This window comes from Carex rostrata, chromosome 6 (genome assembly GCF_964058835.1).
Source record: "Carex rostrata chromosome 6, lpCarRost1.2, whole genome shotgun sequence".
In the NCBI taxonomy this organism is placed as follows: domain Eukaryota; kingdom Viridiplantae; phylum Streptophyta; class Magnoliopsida; order Poales; family Cyperaceae; genus Carex; species Carex rostrata.
This window is the reverse complement of record NC_135923.1, coordinates 14126496-14150376: the sequence shown is the minus strand read 5'-3', so window position 1 is coordinate 14150376 and position 23881 is coordinate 14126496. Positions and strand designations below refer to the sequence as shown.

The following is a 23881-nucleotide window of genomic DNA, read 5'->3' as shown; positions in this document are numbered from 1 at the left end:
GTGAACATCATTTTGTATTAGATAATTTAGAGTCTACATTGCAAAGGCCATTGTTTTGGTGACATTTTGAAAGCTAAAATTAGATTGGTCATTTTTGTATGAATTATAGTTTTCATGAATTAGCTAAAACTAGCTATCTGAACATCGTTCTGTATGTATGTTAAGATAATGATTTGAACATAGTTTCTTCCCTTGTGTATTACTAAGCCTGACTTAACTTTTCTTTTCCTTTTACTTTGCATGTTTAGAAAAGTAGAGTGGATAACAGTACTGATGCATCTTTGATTTAACTATTTAAATATGGCTTACTATGGATAATATAGGGTCTGAATTATGAATTTTGTTGTTTTGGTATGTGTTTTGGTTAGTTATGTTAACAATTTTGCAACTATTGCAATTTTGATTTTTATTTAAATATGTATTGCTATGGATAATTTAGGGTATGAATTGATATTATTGTATGCAAATTCAAACTTGGTTATATTATTGTATGTCAAACTAAAACTTGGTTATATTATTGTATGTCAATTGATATTATTTGTATTTGGTATTCTGAGCATTTGAGAATTAAATTTGCAAGTTAAATTTTGTGAGTTTCTATTCAATTAATACAAGCAACAAAGCATATTATATGAACTTCTTCATGTATAAAAAAATAAAATAAAATACTCAAAAAATTTAATGTTTCATCTACATAGACAATACAAATTACAACAAAAAAAATCAAGTCACAAAAACTAGCCTTTGATCTAGTGACAAAGGCACATGATCTCTATATGAGAGATCATGGGTTCGAAACCAGGATGAGGGAAATCATTTGTTGTAATAACATGAGTATTAGAAAGTTGGGTAGTTTGACCTCCAACCTTTACTAAAAAAAAAAAAAAGTCCCAGTAAGTATGAACAGATTGAAAAGTAAAATACTAAAAAAGATAAACAAAAAGTTAACACATCAAATTCACACACTTCATTACATTACAAAATTATATTACAGAAATGAAATTACATATTACAATGAACTTTTTGCAATTCTGAGAAAGTACCCCTCATTTGCACTTGTCCTTGGAGATACTTCACTAGGGTTCCTCGAATTTTCAGCAATTGAGGATTGGCTTCAACTTCAGTGCTTGACATAAAGCTTTTATTAGCCCTTTCCATCATCGGTGTGCACTCAATTAAAGTCTCGATAAAATCCTTGCCACTTCTCCCATGGAGATACTTCACCAAAGCTCCTTGAATTTAAGTAGTTCAGAGTGAATCGGCTTGGTTTCAGCCCTTATCATCGTCAATGCGCACTTAATTAAAGTCTCCAATCTTCTTTGATATTACCTAATCAATGTACACTTGTGAGACTTCAAATTATGCTGCTCATGTAATAAGATTGCCGTACTATATTTAATTACATGTACCTACCTTAATTTGACTCAATCAAGACTATAATTTATGAATTCCCATCACAGGTTTCATCAGTTAATGAGGGAATCCAACGTTGGACAAAATCTGTTATTTGCATGATTTTTACTTTGATTTTGATTTTTCCTCAACAGATAAAGAAAACATCTGAGTAGGAACAAACTTGTCAATTATACTACTCCAACAATTAGGGGTTAGGCGTTAGGCGAAAATAATAAAGAAAATGGGTTATTATTATCCAAAAAGCTCTTTTAGTTAAAAAAATTCCTACCTGTACAACCGCTTTGGGCCAGAGTGCATTCACGGCTTCCATAATGTAACGACCCTCAACTCGGACAAGAACAAATAATTTGAATTAAGATAGAAAAACACGAATTGAATAGAATAAAGGGGCGAATTTTATTAGCTCTCAATAAGAAATACAAGAACAACAAAGAAGAGAAAAGGTGAAATTGCAAATAATTGAACTGGTAAATTGGATACAAGGAAACGATAAAGTAAAAACTGAAAAATTGTAAATATCAGACAACAGATTTCATAATCATAATATCTAGACTAATTCTTTTTATATAGACGAAGCTCTTTGAGTTAGAATCAATCCAATCCGTCGGTTGGATTACTTGATTGAACCTCCGCTTGCCATCTCAGCACTCCCGTGGATGAACTCAGCGCCTCCCTCTCTGAACATGTTGGTCCCACTTTACAGCGCCTGTATATCACGCCAAGCGCTTCAACGATAGACTTATTTGAATCAAGCTCTGGCCCCACTGTCAGTGTTTCATTTGGTTTAATTATTCTGCCCGATGCTTCCTCTGTTCTTCCCGTTCTGCCCGAATACCCTTCTTCTCTAAGCTCGTTGACCAAGTCCAAATCAATTTGGATTTTTCCCAATTTAGCCTCAGGCTGTGACACATAAATTCATCAACTATATCCAAGTATTCATCTCCTTCCAACCTAGGTTGCCTTAAGCCCAAGTCTAAAAAGAAAGCATTACACCATTAGTGGTTGATCTAAGGATTTCCAATTTGGGAAATACTTTAGGCGGTACTCTTACTCGCAGAGCTCATCTTCTAGAAGCTTTTGATCGTTGGTCCCCACATCCAGCATTACTGGAAGCACCTGCAAAATAAAAAAAGAACAATGAGGAGAACAAAGCCTATCTCAGCAAAAATAAAAATAAAAATTCGGTTGCTGCACAGGAAACAGTAAAAACAAGTTTGATTTGATTTACCCTTTGTGGATTGATACCAGCTGCTGTCACATAAATGTCAAGCTTACCAATTGGAATACCTATACCTTGTACACCAGGGTCACCTAAACCCAAAATCCGACTACCATCTGTTATCACAACCAAATCCACCTGTGAACAAATCAAAACTCACAAAATAAGTTCAATTTTCTTTGATTTTAGCTTGCTTAAATCATAGAGTTAAATTATAGTGAGGAAATAAAATAAGCATACATATTGAGCAGGCCAATTGTAAATCATAGACATCATCTCTCCTTTATCCTTGGCACTAAAATACATGCCACTTGGGTGCCTGAATAGACCTCCATAGTTCTGACAAAAGAGGCCCACAGTCGGTGTGTATATTACCAGAGCAAAATCTTTTATGTTATCAATAACAACCTGAAATAGAAAGGTAGAAAAATAATAATGAATTTTATTATTATTTATAGAAGATTGCCAAATTAAGCCATGATTCCAAAGCAAAAAACCATAAACAACCAAAGGGTATTTTCGGAAAAACGGGTATGGTATCATCCGGTACATTATGGTACTGTACTGGTACTGGTACCTTACCATGTAATAAAGTGTCGCATTCCTATCATGTAGCCTATTCAGGATTCGCCATTTCGCCAAGGAAACAACAGTTTCTGGTTTGCCTTGAGTGTTGTGCTTCAGTGATCATAAGAATTCACTAAATACCAAAACAATTAGCCAAAAAAAAATGTAGTACAATTTCAGCTAACAACGATACAAATTGTACATTGAATAGGAAAGATTTCTCACTGAATTGCTCATATTGTTGCTCACAGTGGCATAGCCAGAATTTTTATCAGAGATAGACAAAATAAATTATTATTATTATATTTTATTTAAATTATTAAATTATTAAATATTATTAAATAATTTTCATTGGAAGCGGAATCGGTAATTAACCATGAATTAAAATAGAGAAAATCGGTAGAAATCCACCGAATTAGATCAAAAACTCGATTTTTTTGAAAGTTTACTTTGAAGCATAGTTCACAGGACTCTTCTATTAAAATTCAGCTCATTTTGAATAGTTAAACATAATAAAAATAAATTAATGCATTACATTAAATTTCAGTATATTACTTTATAAAACACTTTAGTCTATTCCTTTCACAAAAATATAACAAATTTATTGTAGTCCCACTATCATACCATTTTTATTAACCTTTTTCTTGTCGAAATATTTCAAAATAGATTGATGAAAGACTACCAAAATTGTAATAACTCGGCCAATTTCACTAATCAAGAACTTCGACTCAATCAGGAGTAGACAAAACTCAAATCCAAACCACCTATATACAAATTTGGTACCGTATTTCAAAATCTAGGGGTAGGCGACTGCCTACCCCTGGATATAGGTGGCTTCGCCACTGGTTGCTCAAATGACATAACCCGAGGCAACAGGAGATACATGGCTGATACAGATTTAGATAGAAACTAACCTTGACGAGATAATGGTCTGGAACAGAGAGCACGCGAAGGAGAAGAGACCGCCAGCAGGTCGAGTGGCGAGTGATGCAGTGGTTGCGATTCTGAATCCATGGCAGAGAGAGCGCACGAAGCAGCGACGGAGCAAGAGCAAGGTATACAAAAAGCGAGGCACGCGAGAGAGAGAGCAACACGAGGGCCCGAGAGCAGGCGAAGTATGCCCAACGCCAGGGAGAGAGCGCAGGCGACAAGAGAGAGAGGGAAGCGGTGAAGAGACGGAAGGGAGAGGATGAATTTTAGTGGGTTTAATGAGCTAATTGGGTCTACAATTGATAAATCCAATTTGATAGAGAATGCTTCGTTAATCAAGTTAGTGCGAAGGTGCATGCTATACTGCTCATCGGGTTTAGAGGTTTTATTTGCGGTGCTGTGCGGTGGTTTTGATCTGGTCCGATCTTTCGGATCGGACGGACCAGATCAGATCTTATTCGAATTTTAAAAAAACTCAAAATTTGGTGAACCCTTAATCCAGCCCGTCCGATCCGAAACGAACGAACCATATCAAAACCACCGCACAACACCGCAGATAAAACCTCCGCAGAGGATAGCGTTTAGCTCATCGGACGGGACCTGATCCGATGGGCGTCGGACCCCCTCTCCCTATGGTTCAGATGTTGTATCGAAGGTGCATGCTATACTGTTCATGAACCTTTCTGGATCTGCGTCATAGTAAGAAATTGTAAAACGGGCCTTGTATAGTTTTGGGCTGAAGAGCACCTTGTAATTTCTATTTCAAACTCGGAAGGTATTCTTAACTTGTAAAATAACCCTCAAGCATTAACCCCTAACCCCTTCAAGAAAACCCTACACTACACTCTCACACCACAGCGACCGCCGCCTCCCATGGCTGATCCCGGCGAAGAAACCCACGCCACCGCCGACGGCACTAACGCAGATCCAAAACCAACCCAAACCCTCACTAAAACAGCTCAGAAGAAGCTTTTGAAGCTAGAGCGCATCACCGCTCGCAAGGCCGAGAAGAAGGCGGCGGAGAAGCAGCGCAAAGCGGAGAATAAAGAAAAGCGCCGACGCGATTGGGATGAGAAACTCAAATCGCTCTCGCCTGAAGAGAAGGCAAAGCTGATTGAGTCGACAAAGGAGGCCAGGTGGGAGCGGGTTAAGCGAGATAAGGAGGAGCATCGGATCAAGATCGAACGGCTTAAGAAAGCAGCAGAGGTCGGTCAGAAGGTTGTGCTGGATCTCGATTTCGGGCACCACATGACTGCTAACGAAATACAGTCTCTCTCCCAGCAGGTGCATTTTCTTTTCGTTCTGTTTTCAAAATTTGAGCAATGTACATTAGTTACCTAGGTATTAATGGTGACAATTGCGCCTTACTATTTACAATTTGGATGTTGGATAATGTAAATTTAAATTTATGTGCCTCCCTCCAAATCCCCAAATTCTTGTCATGACCGAAATCAGGAAATGGCATTTTATTTTCTTTATTGCGGATATCCAAGAACTGGCAAGCTACTTCATCATCCTAATTTACAAAGTAAGAGACTCTCTAGGTTGGTACAGTGCCCAAGCTGTTTTGGCCCCTTCCCAATTTACTTCACATAATTTTACTTCTTAGTTTTCTAGTTAACTTTTTAAAGTAGGAAAATGATCCCAAATGCCCAAATTAAGTTATAGTCACTTATGCTAACTGAATAGATAATATACAAATTACAGATAATGTACTGTTATGCTGCAAACAGTAGATCCACAAATCCAACGCACCTCTGGCTGACAGGCTGTACTGGTGAAATGGAGGCACGATTGCAAAAGATCCCTGGATTTGACAAGTGGATAATAGAAAAGGAGACTAGCCCATATATTGAAGCCCTGAATGACCAAAAGGAAAATCTTGTCTATTTGACAGCTGATTCAGAAAATGTTCTTGAGGAGCTTGATTCGAAGAGTATTTACATAATTGGTGGGTTGGTTGATCGGAATAGATTTAAAGGGATAACCATGGACAAGGCGAGAGAACAAGGCATTAAATCTGCAAAATTGCCCATTGGGAATTACTTGAAAATGTCAAGTTCTCAGGTATAATACATCCAGTTAGGAGTAAAATGAAGCAAATTTCGTTTCACTCAAGGTGTATTTTTTTCATAATTTGGAGTCACTTGAACAAGACTGCTTGCACATAGGGTTGATTGAAGATCAACTGCTTAATTGGGCTTTATTTGAGGGCAATGTGAGTTTAATAGGTCAATGCAAAACCGGCTAACAAATTTTAGTTTGTGTTTATTCCTAGCTTTTGGTTTTGTGCAACATAGCTCACAGCCTAGCTTAGTTCTCTTGTCTCTAATTTAAATATTTAATATAGGAAGGTTACATTCTGGGAAGTTTGTTTGAGCTATTGGATATGGCATGCATAGGATATCAATAAGAAATGGTTTAATCATCTTCTTTCTCTCTTATTTGGTTGTTTGTTGAAACTTTTTTTTTTTTCCTCAGGTGCTTACAGTAAACCAAGTTTTTGAAATAATGTTGAATTATATTGAAACAAGAAACTGGAAGAGTGCATTTTTTAAGGTGATACCACAGAGGAAAAGAGAGAACGCTGAAGGAGAAACCTTAGGTGAAGAGAAGGTTGCAACTCCAGATGCAGTAGATCTAGTAGCAGTAACTAAAGAAGACGAGAAAGAGGATTTGGAAGGAGATGAGGTTGAGGAAGGCTCTTTGAGAAAAAAGCAGTGCATTAGAGAAACTAAAGACGGAGAACATATTGCATCAGAAGATAATAACACTACTGAAGACAATGTGCTTTAGTAACTGATAATGGTAGCAAAGAGTTCTTATTAAGGGTTTGTTTCAAGTTGTCAACGTTTGCTAGCCTCGCAAATAATCAGATGAGACCCATGTTAGCTAGTCTTGCAAATACTGATGGGCGCCAACTTTGAAAGTATTTGCATGCGCACCTTTTGCAAAGGATAGTCTAATGTAAAAAGCCAGAGAAATATCCATGCAAATACTTGGTATTTGCAACGACCGTAGTTGTTACGGTAGTATTTGCATGCTAATCCCATGCAAATAGTTTTTTTTTTTTTTTTTTTTTTTCTGACTTTCTGCAAGGGAAGTCCATGGAAAAAAGACATGTCTTGTAAACCTGAATTCTAGTAGTGATAGTACTCTTATCTTGTGCGCATGATTTGTTGTGGCATTTTGAGCATGGCTTGCTCACGATTCTCCCACGTGATTTTTTTCAATCTTTCTTTTGTATTTATACACTATTTTTTATATAATTTAGAGTAAAATGTTATGTGTATCGTAAAATTGTTCCTCACATGTAGCATGAGAATATAAAAATTGTATATGATTACTTTCATTGACTTTGACCTCTGTGGCATGAAAGTCTAGCATTCAAACCATCCCTCTAGTCTGTTCTGAGAAAGTGGCTACAACGCTTGGTTCAGAATTTCAGATTACGCAGACTAAACGATAGAGGATTGAATCCTCCTGACAGGCTGACGGTAATATTAATTAAAAGATCAATGTCGGCAAATTGGACCAATAATATAGTAGTGTTAAGGCGAAATTCACGTGTAGTGTACCCTACACCTACATGATTGAAACTTGAAAGAATATAAAGAAGTTATATTGGAACCTATGAAGTGAGCAATATAGAAGAAACAAATATCTTATATTAATAACTGACAAATATCCGGAAATAAATCTATGTTTTATACGAAGAAGCTCTCACAAAAAATTTAGAGCATACATGGAAAACAAATATACAAGAACCTTCTGATAAATTTAATATATTCAAGAACCATTAAATAAATTCTAATTTAGTAAAGATGAACCCAACAACCACAATCAACAAATATGATTCCCTGCAAAACTGAGAGTCTGAGATTACCCGTCAGCCCGACCATGCACGTGGGACATACCGGCCGGAGATACCATTCAGCCTATCAACCAAAGCATTAAAATCTAAATGGAAACACAAATTAATTTAAAAGCGTGGTTCAAATGATGTTATTTCATTGATCAAATTGGAATGATCTTTGAACAGATTTGAGAACACGTACGACAATGATACGTGTTTCAAGCAATGTTATCTTGGATTTGGATCAGATGTCGACCTGGTAAACTTCAAATCAACGGTTCATTGGTTGGATCGGCAAATCAATCGATTCAACCGCTAATTTCTTAAATAGTTACATGTCTGTTATATTTCGGATTATATGCATATGAATGACCACGTTTTTACATATTTTATATTTTTATGGTGAAAATAGATATATTAATTTATGCTCTTTGTGCTTTAATTTGAAACTTGAGCCTGTGATTTTGTGGAGATTGTATTAATTTTCTGTTTTGCTGTTGGAGCTGAAATTTTTATTTTTATCATTCACAAAAAATATAAATCAATATACCACGAGTTATGATAAATTTCATTTTTATACAACTGTAATCACAAAGGGCGGACGTATATTCCTCTTTTCGTTTTGCTGAAAACCAAAGTTTTGACCAAGATTTGGCTTTGATTGCCCAAAACAAAAATTTGCTTTGTAACAGAGAAATCAATGGCGGATTCCCAATAATTTACTTTGACAAAAGAAAAAAAAAATATATTGTGTCCATCATCTAATGTTGTGACCGTATCAAAAATAAAATTTATCAGAATTTGTGGTTAATTGATTTTCTTTTATGGTAAAAAAAAAAAAATTGGCTGTTGGAGACAAGGCCCGTATACTTTTTAATTGAATTTTTTAAAGAGTCTTAAACAAGAGGAGGGATTCAATTACATTCTTTTTTGGCGACATCGGATTACACCCTACATTTTTAAAGTCCAAACAGTCGATTCAAACCATTCAATATGATAGATATATTAAAATGTGCTTGCATATCAAATTTTATATTTTTTTTGAATTTTTTTTTACTATTTATTAAGATGGGTACAAAAATTCAATGGTCTGAATATAACGATTTTATTAAATACTTAATAAATGGTAAAAAAATTAAAAAAAATATAAAATTTGATCTGCAAACACATTTTAATATATCCATTATGTTGAATGGTTTGGATTGACTATTTGAACTTTAAAAATTTTATAAATAGATAATGTAATTCGGTGTTACAAAAAAAAGATGTAATTGGATCCCTCCTTCTTAAACAATTAGAAAAAAATAGATACGTTTACACAATAATCATACAAGATCTAGTGTGAAACTTAATGGATAGAAAATAGAAGATGAGTTCTCCCTATTCGTGCTAATTAGGCACTCCTCTTTCTCGTCCTTTTCATTCATGTGTAGTTAGCTTTCAGTGTACCTTCTTATTGAAACATTTTCTCTTCAAGGTACGGTTTAAAAAACACTAATTAGAGGCTCTAACACGAGCACAAAATCAAGATATTACCTAGTGCGAGATAAAAATTGCTCTGTTGAGAGGAGCACGAACCATCAAACATGTCCAAAGGAAGCAGTTCGAAAAAAGCACTAGTCAAAATTAGTACCAGTTGATAGTGGAGGAGGAGAGAGAAAAACCAAATATGTTTAAAATCGGTTTTTCTTTTTCTATACACTTCCGTTTTTATTATGAGAAATTTAGATATATATCCATCATAACTTATTCAATTAGATATTTCTCCATCAAAACTTTAAAATTAGTTATTTGTCCATCAAAACTCACTAAATTTATAAATATACCCACTCTTTGATTAAATGAATTAAAACACTAATTAATAGTAATTAAAAATTAAAAGGACAATTATATCCTTATATTTAAACCAGTGTTACAATAACAGATTTTCCCATCAATTTATTTTTTCTTCCCTCTTTTTAGAGAAATGTAGATAGGCATTAGGGGTGAAAACGGAGCGGATACGAAGTAGATAGAGGTAAAATCATATCTATATTCTTTTTTTCATTTTCTAGATACGGATATGAAGTAGATATCAGATATATCAGATGGATATAGATACAAATCCGGATTACATCTAAGTTTTTAAATATGAATCGAATACTGATCGAATATTATACATACCATTTTCACTCCTAGTAGGCATACATGTTCCTACGGCCTGAGTTTTATAATTTTATTACTGTCCACAACTAGCTCCTTTGCCTTGAACAGGTGGAGGCGACACTGGTATGAGAAGTCTAGTCAAAACTACAACTGCTAGGTGAAGTCTAGTCATAACTCCTACGTTATTTTTTTCTCGCGGAATAAAATTCACATAGGTTCCATTTACCGGTATAAAATGAGTGTTTTTAAATTAAAAAATTGTTCATCAAAAAATACATCACAACAAATAATCGTAAAAAAGGGATTAAGTACAAGAACTGAAATATGTAGTAAAACAAGTAATCGTACCTTGAGTACTCACTCGATCAAACCCTCAATCAGACCATCTAATAAAGTGAGAATCTGAAAGCTAGAGGTGCTATCGGGTCGAGTCGGGTCCGGGTACTATTATATTTGGACCCGTACCCTAAAAGTGTTCGGGTCCAAATTTCAATCCATTACTTATTTGTTTCAAATCGGGTCGGGTCCGGATCCAGATACTTATCTACCCGTAGATATTTCGGGTCCAGTCTTTCAGTTCCGAGTAGATAGATACCCGTAACTTATTTGTGGATTATCGGGTCCGGTTCGGGTATGGGTCATAACTCCAAAGCATTCGAGAAATTATTTACATTTAAATATAATTATAATTTCTTAAACATCTCATATAATAAATCATTAAAATATAAATTAAAAACTACTGCAAAATAAAAATTATACTATTGATCATGTTCATAAATAATAAAATATATCATGCTACATAGCAAAATAAAAATAATAACTCTAAATTATTAGTTATCTATCTAAATTAAAAAATACTATCCTATATTAATTCAACATTTGCAAGTACATTATCCCAATTGAATGTAATAGAATCTATGAATTGAATGTAATAGAGGAAAAAAGGTATAAAATAAGCTGGTTATGGAAGAATAAATTTGACATTCATGTGTCATGTGTCACATGTGTATAATATAGCACATAAATTAAAGGGCGTAATTAAAGGGCTAGTTAAGGCTGTAATTAAAGAGTAGTGTAAAACAATAGCATAAATTTGGTTAAGTTTTATCAAACTATAGCTCAGCTGAAATATATTATCTAACACAAAAATTTGATGCAGAGTTATTAATATATATTTTATCGGGTATTTATACGGGTATCGGGTCGGGTTCGGTTATGGGTCGGATAATTAAATGATACCCATATCCTACCCATTACAGTATCAGTTCCGGTTCGGATCCGAGTCGGATATTAAATTATTAATTTTGTACCCATACCCATAATTTAATTTGTTATATTTTTAAACTATACCTTATCCAAATTAATCGGATCCGGGTAATCGAGTAAAAGTAGCACCTCTACTGAAAGGTAGAGAAGGCAGAGGAGAGACGGCCGAAGAGAGAGGAGAGACAGCTGTCTAGGCCGGAGAGAGGAGTGACGGTCGGAAAGACAGCCAGTCGCCAAGAGCATCGGCTAGATTTTAGAGCGAGATGGAGAGTGAGTTAGGGAGAGGCGGAGAGAGAACTAGGTTTTTAAGATTTAAAAGCGATGGAGTGTCGGCTAAGTTAAATTATGACTCTCTATCTTGGATTTTAATTTCATTAGGTAAATGAATGGTCGATGTTATTATGAGATTCGAACCATAAAAGTTCACGAACCCATTTCGATCAAACCAGGCTAGGTTTGAGTTTGGTTTGAATAAATTTCGAACCAAACCTGGTTTGATTCATTTCAATTTGAACCCATTTCGAATCGAATTAAACTCGAATCAAACCCGAATCGAATCACGAACTACAAATTTTTTTGCCAGCCCTATTCTTCAGCCTTGCTGGCACGATTGGTTAACAAAAATATCCTTCTTAGCACAACGAATTTTTTTGCCAGCCCTATTCTCATTAAAGGGAAGGAAGGGGAGACGAAGACAGACCGGAGCTGCCCACCACTATTACTTGCTCCAGAACTTAAGAAATCAGAGAGGAGAGGAAGGGGAAACGCTACTGTTGCAGGGTAACTCTACGTTCAAAGCCCCTGAAATTTGTACCCACTGATTCGGGGTGTAAACAGAGTAACACGAGTGCGTTCCCCTTCCTTCGCCTCCCGTACCCTTCCTCTATGCAACAGGCTTCTGGAACACAGCCTTAGGGAAGAACTTCGGCAGAATGGAAAGAGCCTAATGGAAGAGGAAGGGTCATGGGAGAAGAATTAAAAGTAATCCAATCTTTGGTTTTTGGATTGAGACCGTCCGATTCAAATCTGTTGCTCGAGAATATTTTATGATTCAAATTCATGTCTGAATATGTGTGTTCTACTTTAGATAGATTATCACGGATTCGAATCAGACAGTCTCGATTTAAAATCCTAAAATTAGGTTACTTTGCATGATCTGAACTCGGGGGTTTAAACTTGTCAATGTAAATATTAATCAATATTAATTATATTTTTTAATGAAAATTTGGAGAAATGGCTATATTTATTAATTGAGTAAGTTTAGATGGACACATAACTAATTTTAATGTTTTTGATAGGAAAATATCTAATTAAAGAAATTATGATAGGCATATATCTAAATTTTTCTATATCTTTTATTTATATCACATCAATCAAAGTAGGGGTGTTCAAACAGTCTGTTCAGTTGAAACCAAACTAAAATAATCAAACCAAAGTTTTATATTATAGAAGCAATTAATATTTGTCATCTCTAAGATTTCTTATAAAACCAAACTGTTTTAGAATTACGCTAGCACAGAAAAACCGTATTTTTATTATAAATCTGTCATTTTTTATGATCATATAATTTAAAATATTTTAAAAATGAAAAACATGCGTACGACTACATGTACAAAATATACTTTAGAAAAACAGCAGAATCGTTGGCAAAAAACTGTTATATATCAATTCATCACACACACATGAAAAACACACAATTATTATGATTGAAAATAAAAGTATCATTGCTTCAGGACGACAAATGCGATTATATGAACATGGGAGTCATTTTTCATTAATTAACACTAATTAATAATGTAATTCAGATTAATTCAGTAACATCAGAATTAGGGATATTATAATTAAAGTATATGATTTTGGACGGATAAATAAAAAAAAATACAGTTTTAATGGAAAATATCCAATAATAGAAGTTTAAATGGACATGTCCATAATTTTCACTTTTAAATTTGATTTTAAATGCGTTAGATGGATAATTAGCGTTCCTAAACAAGCATTTTTAACTAATAAATAAAGATCAAATTTGAAGATGTCAAGAATTAGGGGTGTCAATGGGTACGATACGGGGAGGGTGGAACCATTTTCATACCCATACCCACTAAGAATTGACCTTACCCATACCCTACCCATACCCGTTAAGAATTTGTCTTACCCTACCCTACCCTACCCATACCCGTTATGATTAACGGGTAACGAAACGGTAGTGGGCGAATAACGAAAATACCAATATAATGGTTCGGACAGCATATGGTCAATTTTGTCATTTGTTACATTCTTTCTTCTAACATTTCATTCCATCTCATTCAATTATTAAATATATATATTCATAGTATAACCTTGAGAAAGCTGACATGTAATGCAAAATTCAGATGCTAACACCTGAGCTGACATTAATGGATTACTTATTTAGACCAAACAATACATTATTGCCAGAAATAAGGTGAGGATATATTTTCTTTGAAATATGGAATATTTCCATTTGTAGAATTGAGAAAAAGGCAATAACGATGAATAAGAAAGAAAACAAGGAAATGAATTTGTTGATATATATGTCTCTAGCGTTGATACAGGCATACAACAATATGAAAAGAAGAAAAATAAATAAATTAGATATAATATTGATATATTTATATATAATACATTTCATATAATTACCCATTACCCAACAGGTACGAAATAACCTTTACCCGTACCCATACCCGTTTATCTAACAAAAACAAATCTTTACCTATACTCATACCCAATAAACTAACGAAAAAAAACCTTACCCATACCCGTCTTATCGAATACGATACAGGTAGGGTAAATGGGTAAACGGGTGTCATTGACACCCCTATCAAGAATCGATTATCTAATTAATATTGTTTTCCTTGCTTTTAAGGAAGACTTTACATCATCTCTAATAGAGTGGAAAAAATGGCATGGCACGTGTTACTGTTCCGTGCCGTGACTTGAGTATTGCGTGCCATGATCTTCCCTTGACATTTTAATTACGGCACGCGAAAGATCCGATCACGGTACGATACGGCACTTAATCATGCGAGTCATGTGTGACTATTGGGTATTAATCAAATGGTGAATCTTGAATAAACTACCTTAAATTGTGAAAAAATAGTTAAACGTGAGAAACGTGACCAGTTACGTTTGAACACGACAAGCGAATAGTCACGGCACGTGAGTCACGTGCCGTGACCACCCGTTGACATTTTAGTCACGGCAAGGCATGGGTCACTGTTCACTTGATCACGGCATGACACGAGACCAAAATCACGGCGTATTAATTACAACACAGCACTTTTTTTTCCATTCTTTCTCTCAAATGTCTAATCAAATAAGCAGCATTCGAATTTTTTTAAGCGGATTGATTTTTTTAAGACACGTTAAATTATAACATTTTATCATTAAGATCGATATCTTTTTGAAATTTATGATGAATGGTTCAATTTCTATCCAATATAGTGAAGTACACTAATGTATACTTGGTTGATTTGAGAAAAACTTCATATAATAAAATGGTGCACAGGGACTCCTATATTTGCTCAAAAGAAAAACAGAATGTTTACCGAGTGAGTCTATGGTACTATGCATATTACGATTTGGTACCGTGCTACGGCTCTATATTTGAGTTTTCAAATTCTAATAGTCGATCCGAACCGTTCATCTTGTTCTCCATATTAATATGTGTTTGGAGACCAAATTTTACATTTTTTGAAATTTTTTTACTATTTTCTTAGATTTATTGAAAATCACTGTTTTTGGATGGTCTAGAATTTTCAGATCAAGTGATTTTCTAAATATCTAAAGAAATAGTAAAAAAATTTTAAAAAATATAAAATTTGGTCTCCAAACACATATTAATATGGAGAACAAGATGAACGGTTCGGATCGACCGTTAGGATTTGAAAACTCGAATATAGAGCCGTAGCACAGTAACAACCCGTGATATGCATAGTACCATAGACTCACTCATGTTTACCTATCTTAGATAGCTCATTACTTCAATTAACATGACTCCTATATTTGCTCAAAAAAGATAGCTCATTACTTCAATTAAATATGAGCATGACTCCTATATTTCCTCAAAAAAGATAGCTCATTACTTCAATTAATGATTTTAGATAGCTTATTTCTGAATGTCATAATATGTACTTAAAAATAAAAAGGGACTTAGTAAACGATAGCTATAAATAAGAAACAATAATAAACTCTATCTTACATAGAATAGACGGAATGTATATTTTAATTACAAAAATATTGGTTGGTGCATAGAGTACTTCTCTTGACTTGAATCTCTCTTCTTCTTTTTTTCTTTTTTTTTCAATTAATAAAATTAAGACAACTTATTACTGAATCATAATGTACTTCAGGATTAAAAAAAAAAAAAAAAACCAAGTAAACGATAACTGTGAACAAGAAAAATAATTAACTCCAACTATCATCATAGCTTATATAGAATAGAGACCGAATGCATTTTTAATTAAAAGTATTTTGGTGTATATATTACTTCTCTTGACTTGAAAACATATTGACTTCTCGTTCTAATTAATCCATATGATCAAAAAGCAAAAACGTAATAACGGAAGCAATGCACCGAAAAAGAATTGAACTCCATATCACATACAGACAAAATAGGACTGTAAATGAGCTGTCGGTTCATATCAAAACGAGCCGAGTCGAGACAGGTTGTTAAAAACTCATTTGTACTTGAGCCAATATAAAATTTCATCAATATTGTAAGTCACATACATATTGACTACGAGTCGGGGGAAAGAATTTCATCTTCTTTTTGTAACGAGGTTCATATATCTTTTAATAGTGAACATAAAAGTAGTAAATTATTGAAAAAACTTCATTTTCTTCCTGCAATGAACTTAAGAAAAGATATTTCATTTTATTATGATAAAAATTGAAACGATATTACCATTTATTGCACAGATTTCATTCACAATATATAGTTGATTTCTGTGAACTCGTAACACCCATTAAGACCGAGACAGAGACTAGAAAAGCCCAAACTTTTCAAATAGTAAAAAAAATATATGTGTGAAACGTTCACCCGGCCAGATCATGACAGATACAAGAGCCCAAACTTTTCACATAGTAAAAAAAAAAAATGTGAAACATTCACCCGGCCACATCTATGATTAATTCAGGTGTAGTGTCGGTGCTTGCTATATTGTTCATGAACAAATTCTAAACCGGGCCTTGTATAAGTTTGGGCTGAAGAGCAAAGCCTTGTAATATCTCTTTCAAACTCGAGTCGGTGAACTGGTAAAAGTTGGAAGAAAACCCTCCATAAACCCCTCACTCCTTCAAGAAAATCCTACACTCACACCACAGCCTACCGCCGCCTCGCCATGGCTGCTCCCGGCGATGAAAGCCACGCCACCGCCTCCGCCGACGGCGATAACACAGACCCAAAACCAACCCAAACCCTCACTAAAACAGCTCAGAAGAAGCTTTTGAAGCTAGAGGGCCTCACCGCTCGCAAGGCCGAGACGAAGGCGGCGGAGAAGCAGCGCAAGGCGGAGAAGAAAGAGAAGCGCCGTCGCAATTGGAATCAGAAATTCGAGTCGCTATCGCCTGAGGAGAAGGCAAAGCTGCTTGAGTCGAATAAGGAGGCCACGTGGGAGCGTATTAAGCGAGAAAAGGAGGAGCATCGGAAAAAAATCGAACGGCTTAATAAGGCAGCAGAGGTCGGTCAGAAGGTTTTGCTGGATCTTGATTTCGAGGACCACATGACTGCTAATGAAATACAGTCTCTTTCGCAGCAGGTGCATTTTCTTTTCATTCTGTTTTCAAAATTTGAGCAATGTGCATTAGGACCCTGCGTATTACTGATGAAACTTGCGCTCTACTATTTGCAATTTGGATATTGAATCATGTAAATTTAAATTTATGTGCCTCCCTCCAAATCCCCAAATTCTTGTCATGTCCCAAATCAAGAAATGACATTGTTTGTTTCTCTACCGGTTTATTGTTTAATATCTTTATTGCGGATATCCAAGAACAGGCCTGCTACTTCATCATCACAATTTACAAAGTAAGAGACTCTCTAGGCTGGTACACCAACGAATTGTTTTGGCCCCTTCCCAATTTACTTGACATAAATTTAATTCTTAGTTTACTAGTTATCTTTTTAAAATATGAAAATCATCCCAAATGCTCAAATTAAATTATAGTCACTTATGCTAACTGAATAAATAATATATATAATTACAGATAATATGCTGTTATGGTGCAAACAGTAGATCCACAAATCCAACCCACCTCTGGCTGACAGGCTGTACTGGTGAAATGGAGGCACGATTGAAAAAGATCCCTGGATTTGACAAGTGGTTAATAGAAAAGGAGACTCGACCATATATTGAAGCCCTGAGTGACCAAAAGGAAAATCTCGTCTATTTGACAGCTGATTCAGAAAATGTTCTTGAGGAGCTTGATTCGAAGAGCATTTACATAATTGGTGGGTTGGTTGATCGGAATAGATTTAAAGGGATAACTCTGGACAAGGCGAAGCAACAAGGCATTAAATCTGCAAAATTGCCAATTGGGAATTATTTGAAAATGTCAAGTTCTCAGGTATAAATTATAATACATCCAGTTAGGAGTAAAATGAAGAAAATTCCATTTCACAATTTGGAGTCACCGAGCAGGATTGCTTGCACAATTTATGGTTAATTGAACACCAACTGCCTAACTGGGGTTTTTTTGACGGCAATATGAACTTGATAGGTCAATGCAAAATCATTTAACAAATTTTATTTTGTATTTATACTTTTGATTTTGAACAACATAGCTAACAGCCTAGCATAGTTCTGTAGTCTCTAAAGTCATATAGGAAGGTTGCATTTGGGAAGTTTGTTTGACCTATAGGTTGCATTGGATATGCATAGGATATCAATAAGAAATGGTTTAATCATCTTCTTTCTCACTTGGTTGTTTGAATTGAAGCTTTTTTATTTTTCTTCAGGTGCTTACAGTAAACCAAGTATTTGAAATAATGTTGAATTTTATTGAAACAAGAGACTGGAAGAGTGCATTTTTTAAGGTGATACCACAGAGAAAAAGAGATAATGCTGAAGGAGAAACCTTAGGTGACGAAAAAGTTGCAACTCAAGATGCAGCAGATGTAGTAGCAGTAACTAAAGAAGACGAGAGAGAGGATTTGGAAGGAGTGATTGAGGAAGGCTCTGTGAGCAAAAAGCAGTGCATTAGAGAAACTAAAGATGGAGAACATATGGCATCAGAAGATAATAACACCACTGAAGACAATTCCTTAGTAAATGATAATGGTAGCAAGGGGTTGTTATGAAAGAATGGTTTGTTTCAAGTTGTCAATGTTTTGAGTTGGTCTGGATGCTAACACACACTGTCTTGTGAGATTGTAAGTGAGGTTTATTTCAGGTGTATGTGTTGAACATGTACTTACAAAGGTTATTCTGTCAATTTTGTGTGTTACAGTATTAATGGAAAAATTATTCAAAGATTATTTTTTAGGAAGGAGAATAGGAGATCACCTGCCCCCTTAGTCACTGCCAGGTGGAGCCGGTCACTGTTAATTTTGGAACTAGGCCAACCGACAGTGACTCTGGGGGTAGGAATAGTTAGTGTAGAATTTATTCAAGGAAAGTGTAGAAGTGAGATGAACGATAATAGTAGTAACAAACAGAAGAAGAAATTATTCAACGATTATATTTAAATTTTATTCTTTAAATTATTCAAGGATTATATGTTATTCTATTATTTATATTTATTCAAGGATTATATGTTATTCTATTATTTATATTTATTCAATCATATATTCATATGTTTCTTGTAAATAAAATGGACTCGATACAAGAAAACGCATTACATGTCATTATGTTGCAATCCCTTGTACATAACAGCTTCAGCCCAAAGTCCCAAACAAACTAAAAAATAAATATGAATCTACCTAGATGTGGAAAAGAAAAGAAAAATCAAATAAATCAAAGTCACACATCCATTGCTCCAGCAATATTATTTCACTTACTCTCGTATCACAAAAAAACAACTCTAATTAATCTATCTTAATTTGCGTCAATGGGTTTAATCCCGGTGGTGTGTCCGTGTCCTCCCCATCTGAAACAATCTCCCTCATGCTAAGCGAAGCACTTGAGCAAAAAACAAGCAGCGGCTTCTTTTTCGGCACCGGGATGGGCTCAGCCTCACCGCTCAGGATCTGGAAAACCTTCCTCATGTTCGGCCTCTCAACACAGTTCGGGTTTGCACAACTCAACCCGACTAACAACAACCTCACCATTCCCTCTTCGTCAAACTCATCATGCAATCTGCTATCGGCTGCCTCAATCAGCCTATCCTCACTGTACAATTTCCAAACCCAATCAACCAAATTGACTGTTTTTTTCGAGCCCTCTTCTTTATCGATGGGTCTCCTCCCGCAACAAACCTCCAATACTACAACGCCGTAGCTAAAAACATCAGTTTGATCGGTTGCTTTTCCACATTGTAAGTACTCTGGCGCGAGGTAACCCATGGTGCCGGCTGTTAGTGTTGAGACCGGGCTTTTGTTGTGGTCCATGAGCCGTGCGAGACCGAAATCGCCTAGCCTTGGGTTGAAGTTAACATCTAATAAGATATTGCTGGTTTTTATGTCTCGGTGTATTACTCTCTGTTCACATTCTTGGTGTAAATAAGAGAGCGCTGATGCCAGCCCGATAGCCACGTTGTACCGTTGAGGCCAGTTAAATACCAAGCTGAGATCTTGGTTCGGTTCTCGGTACAATACCTTGTCAAGACTCCCATGAGGCATGAACTCGTATACCAGTAACAATTCCCCTTTCTCCTCACACCATCCTTCTAGTTGGACTAAATTTTTGTGCCTGAGACAGGCAATGATTGAGAGCTCCGAAACAAACTCACTCTTACATTGGTGCTCTTGTTTGGCTCTTTTAACAGCATAAGTATCCCCTGTACCAGGCATGACTGCTTTGAAAACTGTGCCAAATGCTCCTTTCCCAATTATTCGAGTCATGTGAAATCCCCTTGTGGCAGCACTCAGTTCCTTGTAAGTGAACTTTCGAGGCCCCTTTAATGACTCAGATGCAAAACCCTCTTTCTTTGTGGTTAACTCTATAATCTTTTTGATTGTGACCCACATGAATAGAACAAATCCCAAACAAAGAGCTAAAGGGCCTAATATGCCCAGTGCCAAAGTAAGCCTCTTGCGAGAGGTAACATTACTGCTATTAATGGTGATATTTGGGATAGTGCCAACTGACCCATTGGTTGAATTTGGAGTAGCACTAGAGGAAAGGTTTATAGAAGGGAATCCAAAAGTTTGAAAGGTCCAATCTCTGATCATATGCAATTCTGTGCTTCCTTCAGTGGAGGCCGAAAACCCCACATACATGAACTCGGCAAAGTTTTTCGAGAGATCAATATTAATTGAAAAAATGGGTTTGTCAGGCTTGACATTTGTGTAAGCCAACCAAATACTGAGTTGGTTATCCTTACTGCTGTAATCTATCCAAGCTGTTGTCGAATTGCCGCTTTTCAGATCAATCCCATATGATCCAAGATCTACTGCTTTTATTGACAGTGGGTCACCGATGTCTAATCCAACATGGTTATCAGTTGTATCATTGAACTCTTCATTCAACAGGGTATCAAACTCAACTGCGATTAGTGTCCCATTATCTGTTGAACTGGTTGAGTTGAATACACCGAGAAAGCCACCGGTAGCACCAAGAGAGCTATTACTGGGGGAAATGAAGAAGGTGAGGCCATCTCCAAAGGACCCAGGGTTTTGGTTAGTGATAGAGAAAGAGAATTTGGTGGAGAAGGAAGCTGAGGTGTTGGTTACCGGATCAAAGAATTGGATTGGGAGGTTGAGAATAACTGACCCGGCACTCGAGGAAGGAACACCAGTCTCTTTTGTCAAACCAATCACGCCATTTCTGAGGTAGGAATCACCCAACAAGGTCAGGTTAGAGAAAGAGAAGGATGCAGAATCAAAACTGACATTTTTGGTTAAGGTTGGGGTAAAGAGGGATAGGAGAAGAAGGAAGAGTAGAGAGGATGCCATGAGATTGAGAAAGAGGAGCGATATTGCGTATCATTTGGCTGCTTTTAATTAAATTTTGATTTGAACAACGGGAAGAGAGGGGATAAAGCTTAGACAGGGGACAGGAAGTCAGCATGTGGTAAATTTTGATTTGAACAACGGGAAGAGAGCGATATGCTTTGCATTTTTTTAATCTAGGGAAAGGGAAAGGAGCCAAAAGTCTGACTCGGAGTTTAGCGCTTGCAACGGTCGGAATTTAATCGCATCAGGTGTGTGTGGAGTGTGGACCATTTTAAATGCGATCTCGCTTGTAACGGTCGGAAATGTTCGGGGTGGATCTGGATTCTGGACCCGAGTCCATATCCATGTGGCAACAGAATATTTCTGTTTGGATCGGATCTAAACATAAATATTTTACGTTATCTTAGGTGATATGAATTCTCTGGACTCTGGATGATGATTAAATGAAGTTAAATTGTGAGGAAACTATATATCTTTATTTAACTATTCGCTATTTCAAAAGTTTGTATTAGTACACTACAAATTTTTCCAATAAAATATTGTATTAGGCTTAGCTATGGTTCTGAAAAACTCAAATAAAATAATATTATTTAATTTATGTGATCTTTATATTCGATGCAAATTGCTATAAAGTTAAAAAAAAAAAATTGCAAAATATCGTCAATATAAATCAAAATCAAACAGTTCATAATACACTGTAATACTTTATTTATTTTTTTAATTAATATGAAACTATTAATTCTGGCCATAGGACGGACAGAAACAATGACATTTCTCTTGGCAACTAGCCATCATTTTTAACGAAATTAAATATATGCTTGTACAAAAGACTTTATGATGACATGTTTCATGTCATGGTTGTGGGACCGCACGTGGCTAAGTTAATGCAACTATGGCTAGAGTAAAAAAATGGTATGGCACGGCCAATTCTGTTACAAAACAACACAGAACGGTACAATATGTTTGTCAATTACGTGCATTGACTTTGTGTGTCTCGTGCCATGATTATTTGTGTATTGTGATTATCTTTTAAAATTTTTGCACGTCACGTTACGTAAAAGATTTAATCACAGAAAGATACAGCACGTGGTCACAACACGATACGATACGTTTTTTCTACTCAAACTATGACAACGGTACACGGTATTGTAGGACAATTGCAATAACATTCCATTACGACCAAACATTAATAGACAAGTCAAGCAAAATGTTCTTATCAAAAGAACCACAGCTTTTTGTTTTCTGTTTTCTGTTTTTTTTTATTTAATCATTCATTTTCTTTTATTTTCTTTCAATTTTCTACTTTGTAACATTGACACCACTGGTGTCTTTTTTTAATGGAATCTGAGGGGCGTGACCCACAAATTTCTATTTCAAAAAAAAAAAACGTCGCATTACGAATCTGGAAATAGCCTTAAATTTTTTTATCAAGGTGTACAATTAAGCAAAAGACAAAAAACAACAGGTTCTCGAAAGATTAATTGTTCTTTTGAAATTAAGGGTAAAAAGACCGGCGAAGGATTGTGGGTAGTTGAAATTAAAAATTTATCACACAATCATGAAGCATCTATCGATATCGCTGGCCACCCTTCTTGTCAGTGATTATTTGCAAAGGAATTGGAGAGATGTCCCAATCTGGTATACAACCGAGACAAATCATCTCTTCTTTACAATTAGAAAACCCAGGACTGAGAGCTGTCTCATACACGGTATACAATGCGAAGGCAAAGATCCACAAAGAAAAATTGGGAGGTCGAACAATGATTGAAGTTTTAATTCAAGAATTGGGTCAAGGCGGTTTCATATACGATGTGGAGCATGATACAAGCAGTACTATTACACACCTTTTCCTCATACATCCAATATCAATTACTATGGTTAAAAACTTCTCGAGCATTTTTATTATGGATTGTACGCATAAAACAAACAAGTATAAGATGCCACTTTTCAACATCATTGGTGTATCATGCTTTAACAAGACATTTTATGCTAGGTTTGCATTTCTAAAGAATGAAAAGGAGGACGATTTCTTGTGGGCACTAAGCAAGTTCAAAAAAGTGCTTGACGAAGAGAACCAACATTCTGTTATTATCTCAGATAGGTGTCAAGCATTCATAATGCGGTAAATGTTATCTTTTCGACTACCGTCCATCTTCTTTGTGTGTGGCATATGGAAAAAAAACATACTAACGAATTGCCGAAAGGATTTTGATACCAAAGAAGCATTCGATACCTTTTTATCTATGTGGATGAGCACGATGATTTATGTTAGTGTAATAATCTAGAAGTCAATAAAACGATAATTGATTATATATAAAGCTTTGTTCATGAATTGGATGATTAATATCATTTTGTTGCCTTGAGTATTATTGCATTTATGGATCATTTCGAGTTCATGACTGAAATTGTGAAA

At 35.5% G+C, this 23881-nt stretch overlaps 5 protein-coding genes across 6 annotated transcripts; 3 read left to right on the top strand and 2 right to left on the bottom strand.

Annotated features, from left to right (window-relative positions):
* Window positions 1-2324: 2324 nt before the first annotated feature.
* Window positions 2325-3381, bottom strand: LOC144555909 (NAD-dependent malic enzyme 59 kDa isoform, mitochondrial-like). 2 transcript variants are annotated; one of them, XM_078304347.1, is made up of 5 exons: window positions 3218-3340; window positions 2876-3043; window positions 2645-2773; window positions 2468-2532; window positions 2325-2389 (listed from the first exon to the last, which is right to left on the bottom strand). In XM_078304347.1, the coding sequence occupies exons 1-5, from the start codon at window positions 3218-3220 to the stop codon at window positions 2368-2370; spliced, it is 387 nt and encodes a 128-aa protein (XP_078160473.1). In that variant the 5' UTR covers window positions 3221-3340; the 3' UTR covers window positions 2325-2367. The 2 variants fall into 2 exon arrangements, with proteins under 2 accessions (XP_078160473.1, XP_078160472.1); XM_078304346.1 differs by having other exon boundaries at window positions 2876-3381.
* Window positions 3382-4955: 1574 nt separating this feature from the next.
* LOC144555874 (tRNA (guanine(9)-N1)-methyltransferase-like) lies at window positions 4956-7078 on the top strand. The gene is made up of 3 exons (XM_078304313.1): window positions 4956-5416; window positions 5840-6199; window positions 6614-7078. The coding sequence occupies exons 1-3, from the start codon at window positions 5006-5008 to the stop codon at window positions 6926-6928; spliced, it is 1086 nt and encodes a 361-aa protein (XP_078160439.1). The 5' UTR covers window positions 4956-5005; the 3' UTR covers window positions 6929-7078.
* A 9591-nt stretch (window positions 7079-16669) lies between these two features.
* LOC144555872 (tRNA (guanine(9)-N1)-methyltransferase-like) lies at window positions 16670-18891 on the top strand. The gene is made up of 3 exons (XM_078304312.1): window positions 16670-17173; window positions 17622-17981; window positions 18373-18891. The coding sequence occupies exons 1-3, from the start codon at window positions 16757-16759 to the stop codon at window positions 18712-18714; spliced, it is 1119 nt and encodes a 372-aa protein (XP_078160438.1). The 5' UTR covers window positions 16670-16756; the 3' UTR covers window positions 18715-18891.
* A 341-nt stretch (window positions 18892-19232) lies between these two features.
* LOC144555816 (Concanavalin A-like lectin protein kinase family protein) lies at window positions 19233-21579 on the bottom strand. The gene has a single exon (XM_078304247.1). The coding sequence runs from the start codon at window positions 21466-21468 to the stop codon at window positions 19441-19443; it is 2028 nt and encodes a 675-aa protein (XP_078160373.1). The 5' UTR covers window positions 21469-21579; the 3' UTR covers window positions 19233-19440.
* A 1514-nt stretch (window positions 21580-23093) lies between these two features.
* Window positions 23094-23594, top strand: LOC144555651 (protein FAR1-RELATED SEQUENCE 5-like). Its single transcript, XM_078304052.1, has one exon. It carries the CDS (start codon window positions 23094-23096, stop codon window positions 23592-23594), a length of 501 nt encoding a protein of 166 aa, XP_078160178.1.
* The last annotated feature ends 287 nt before the right edge of the window (window positions 23595-23881 follow it).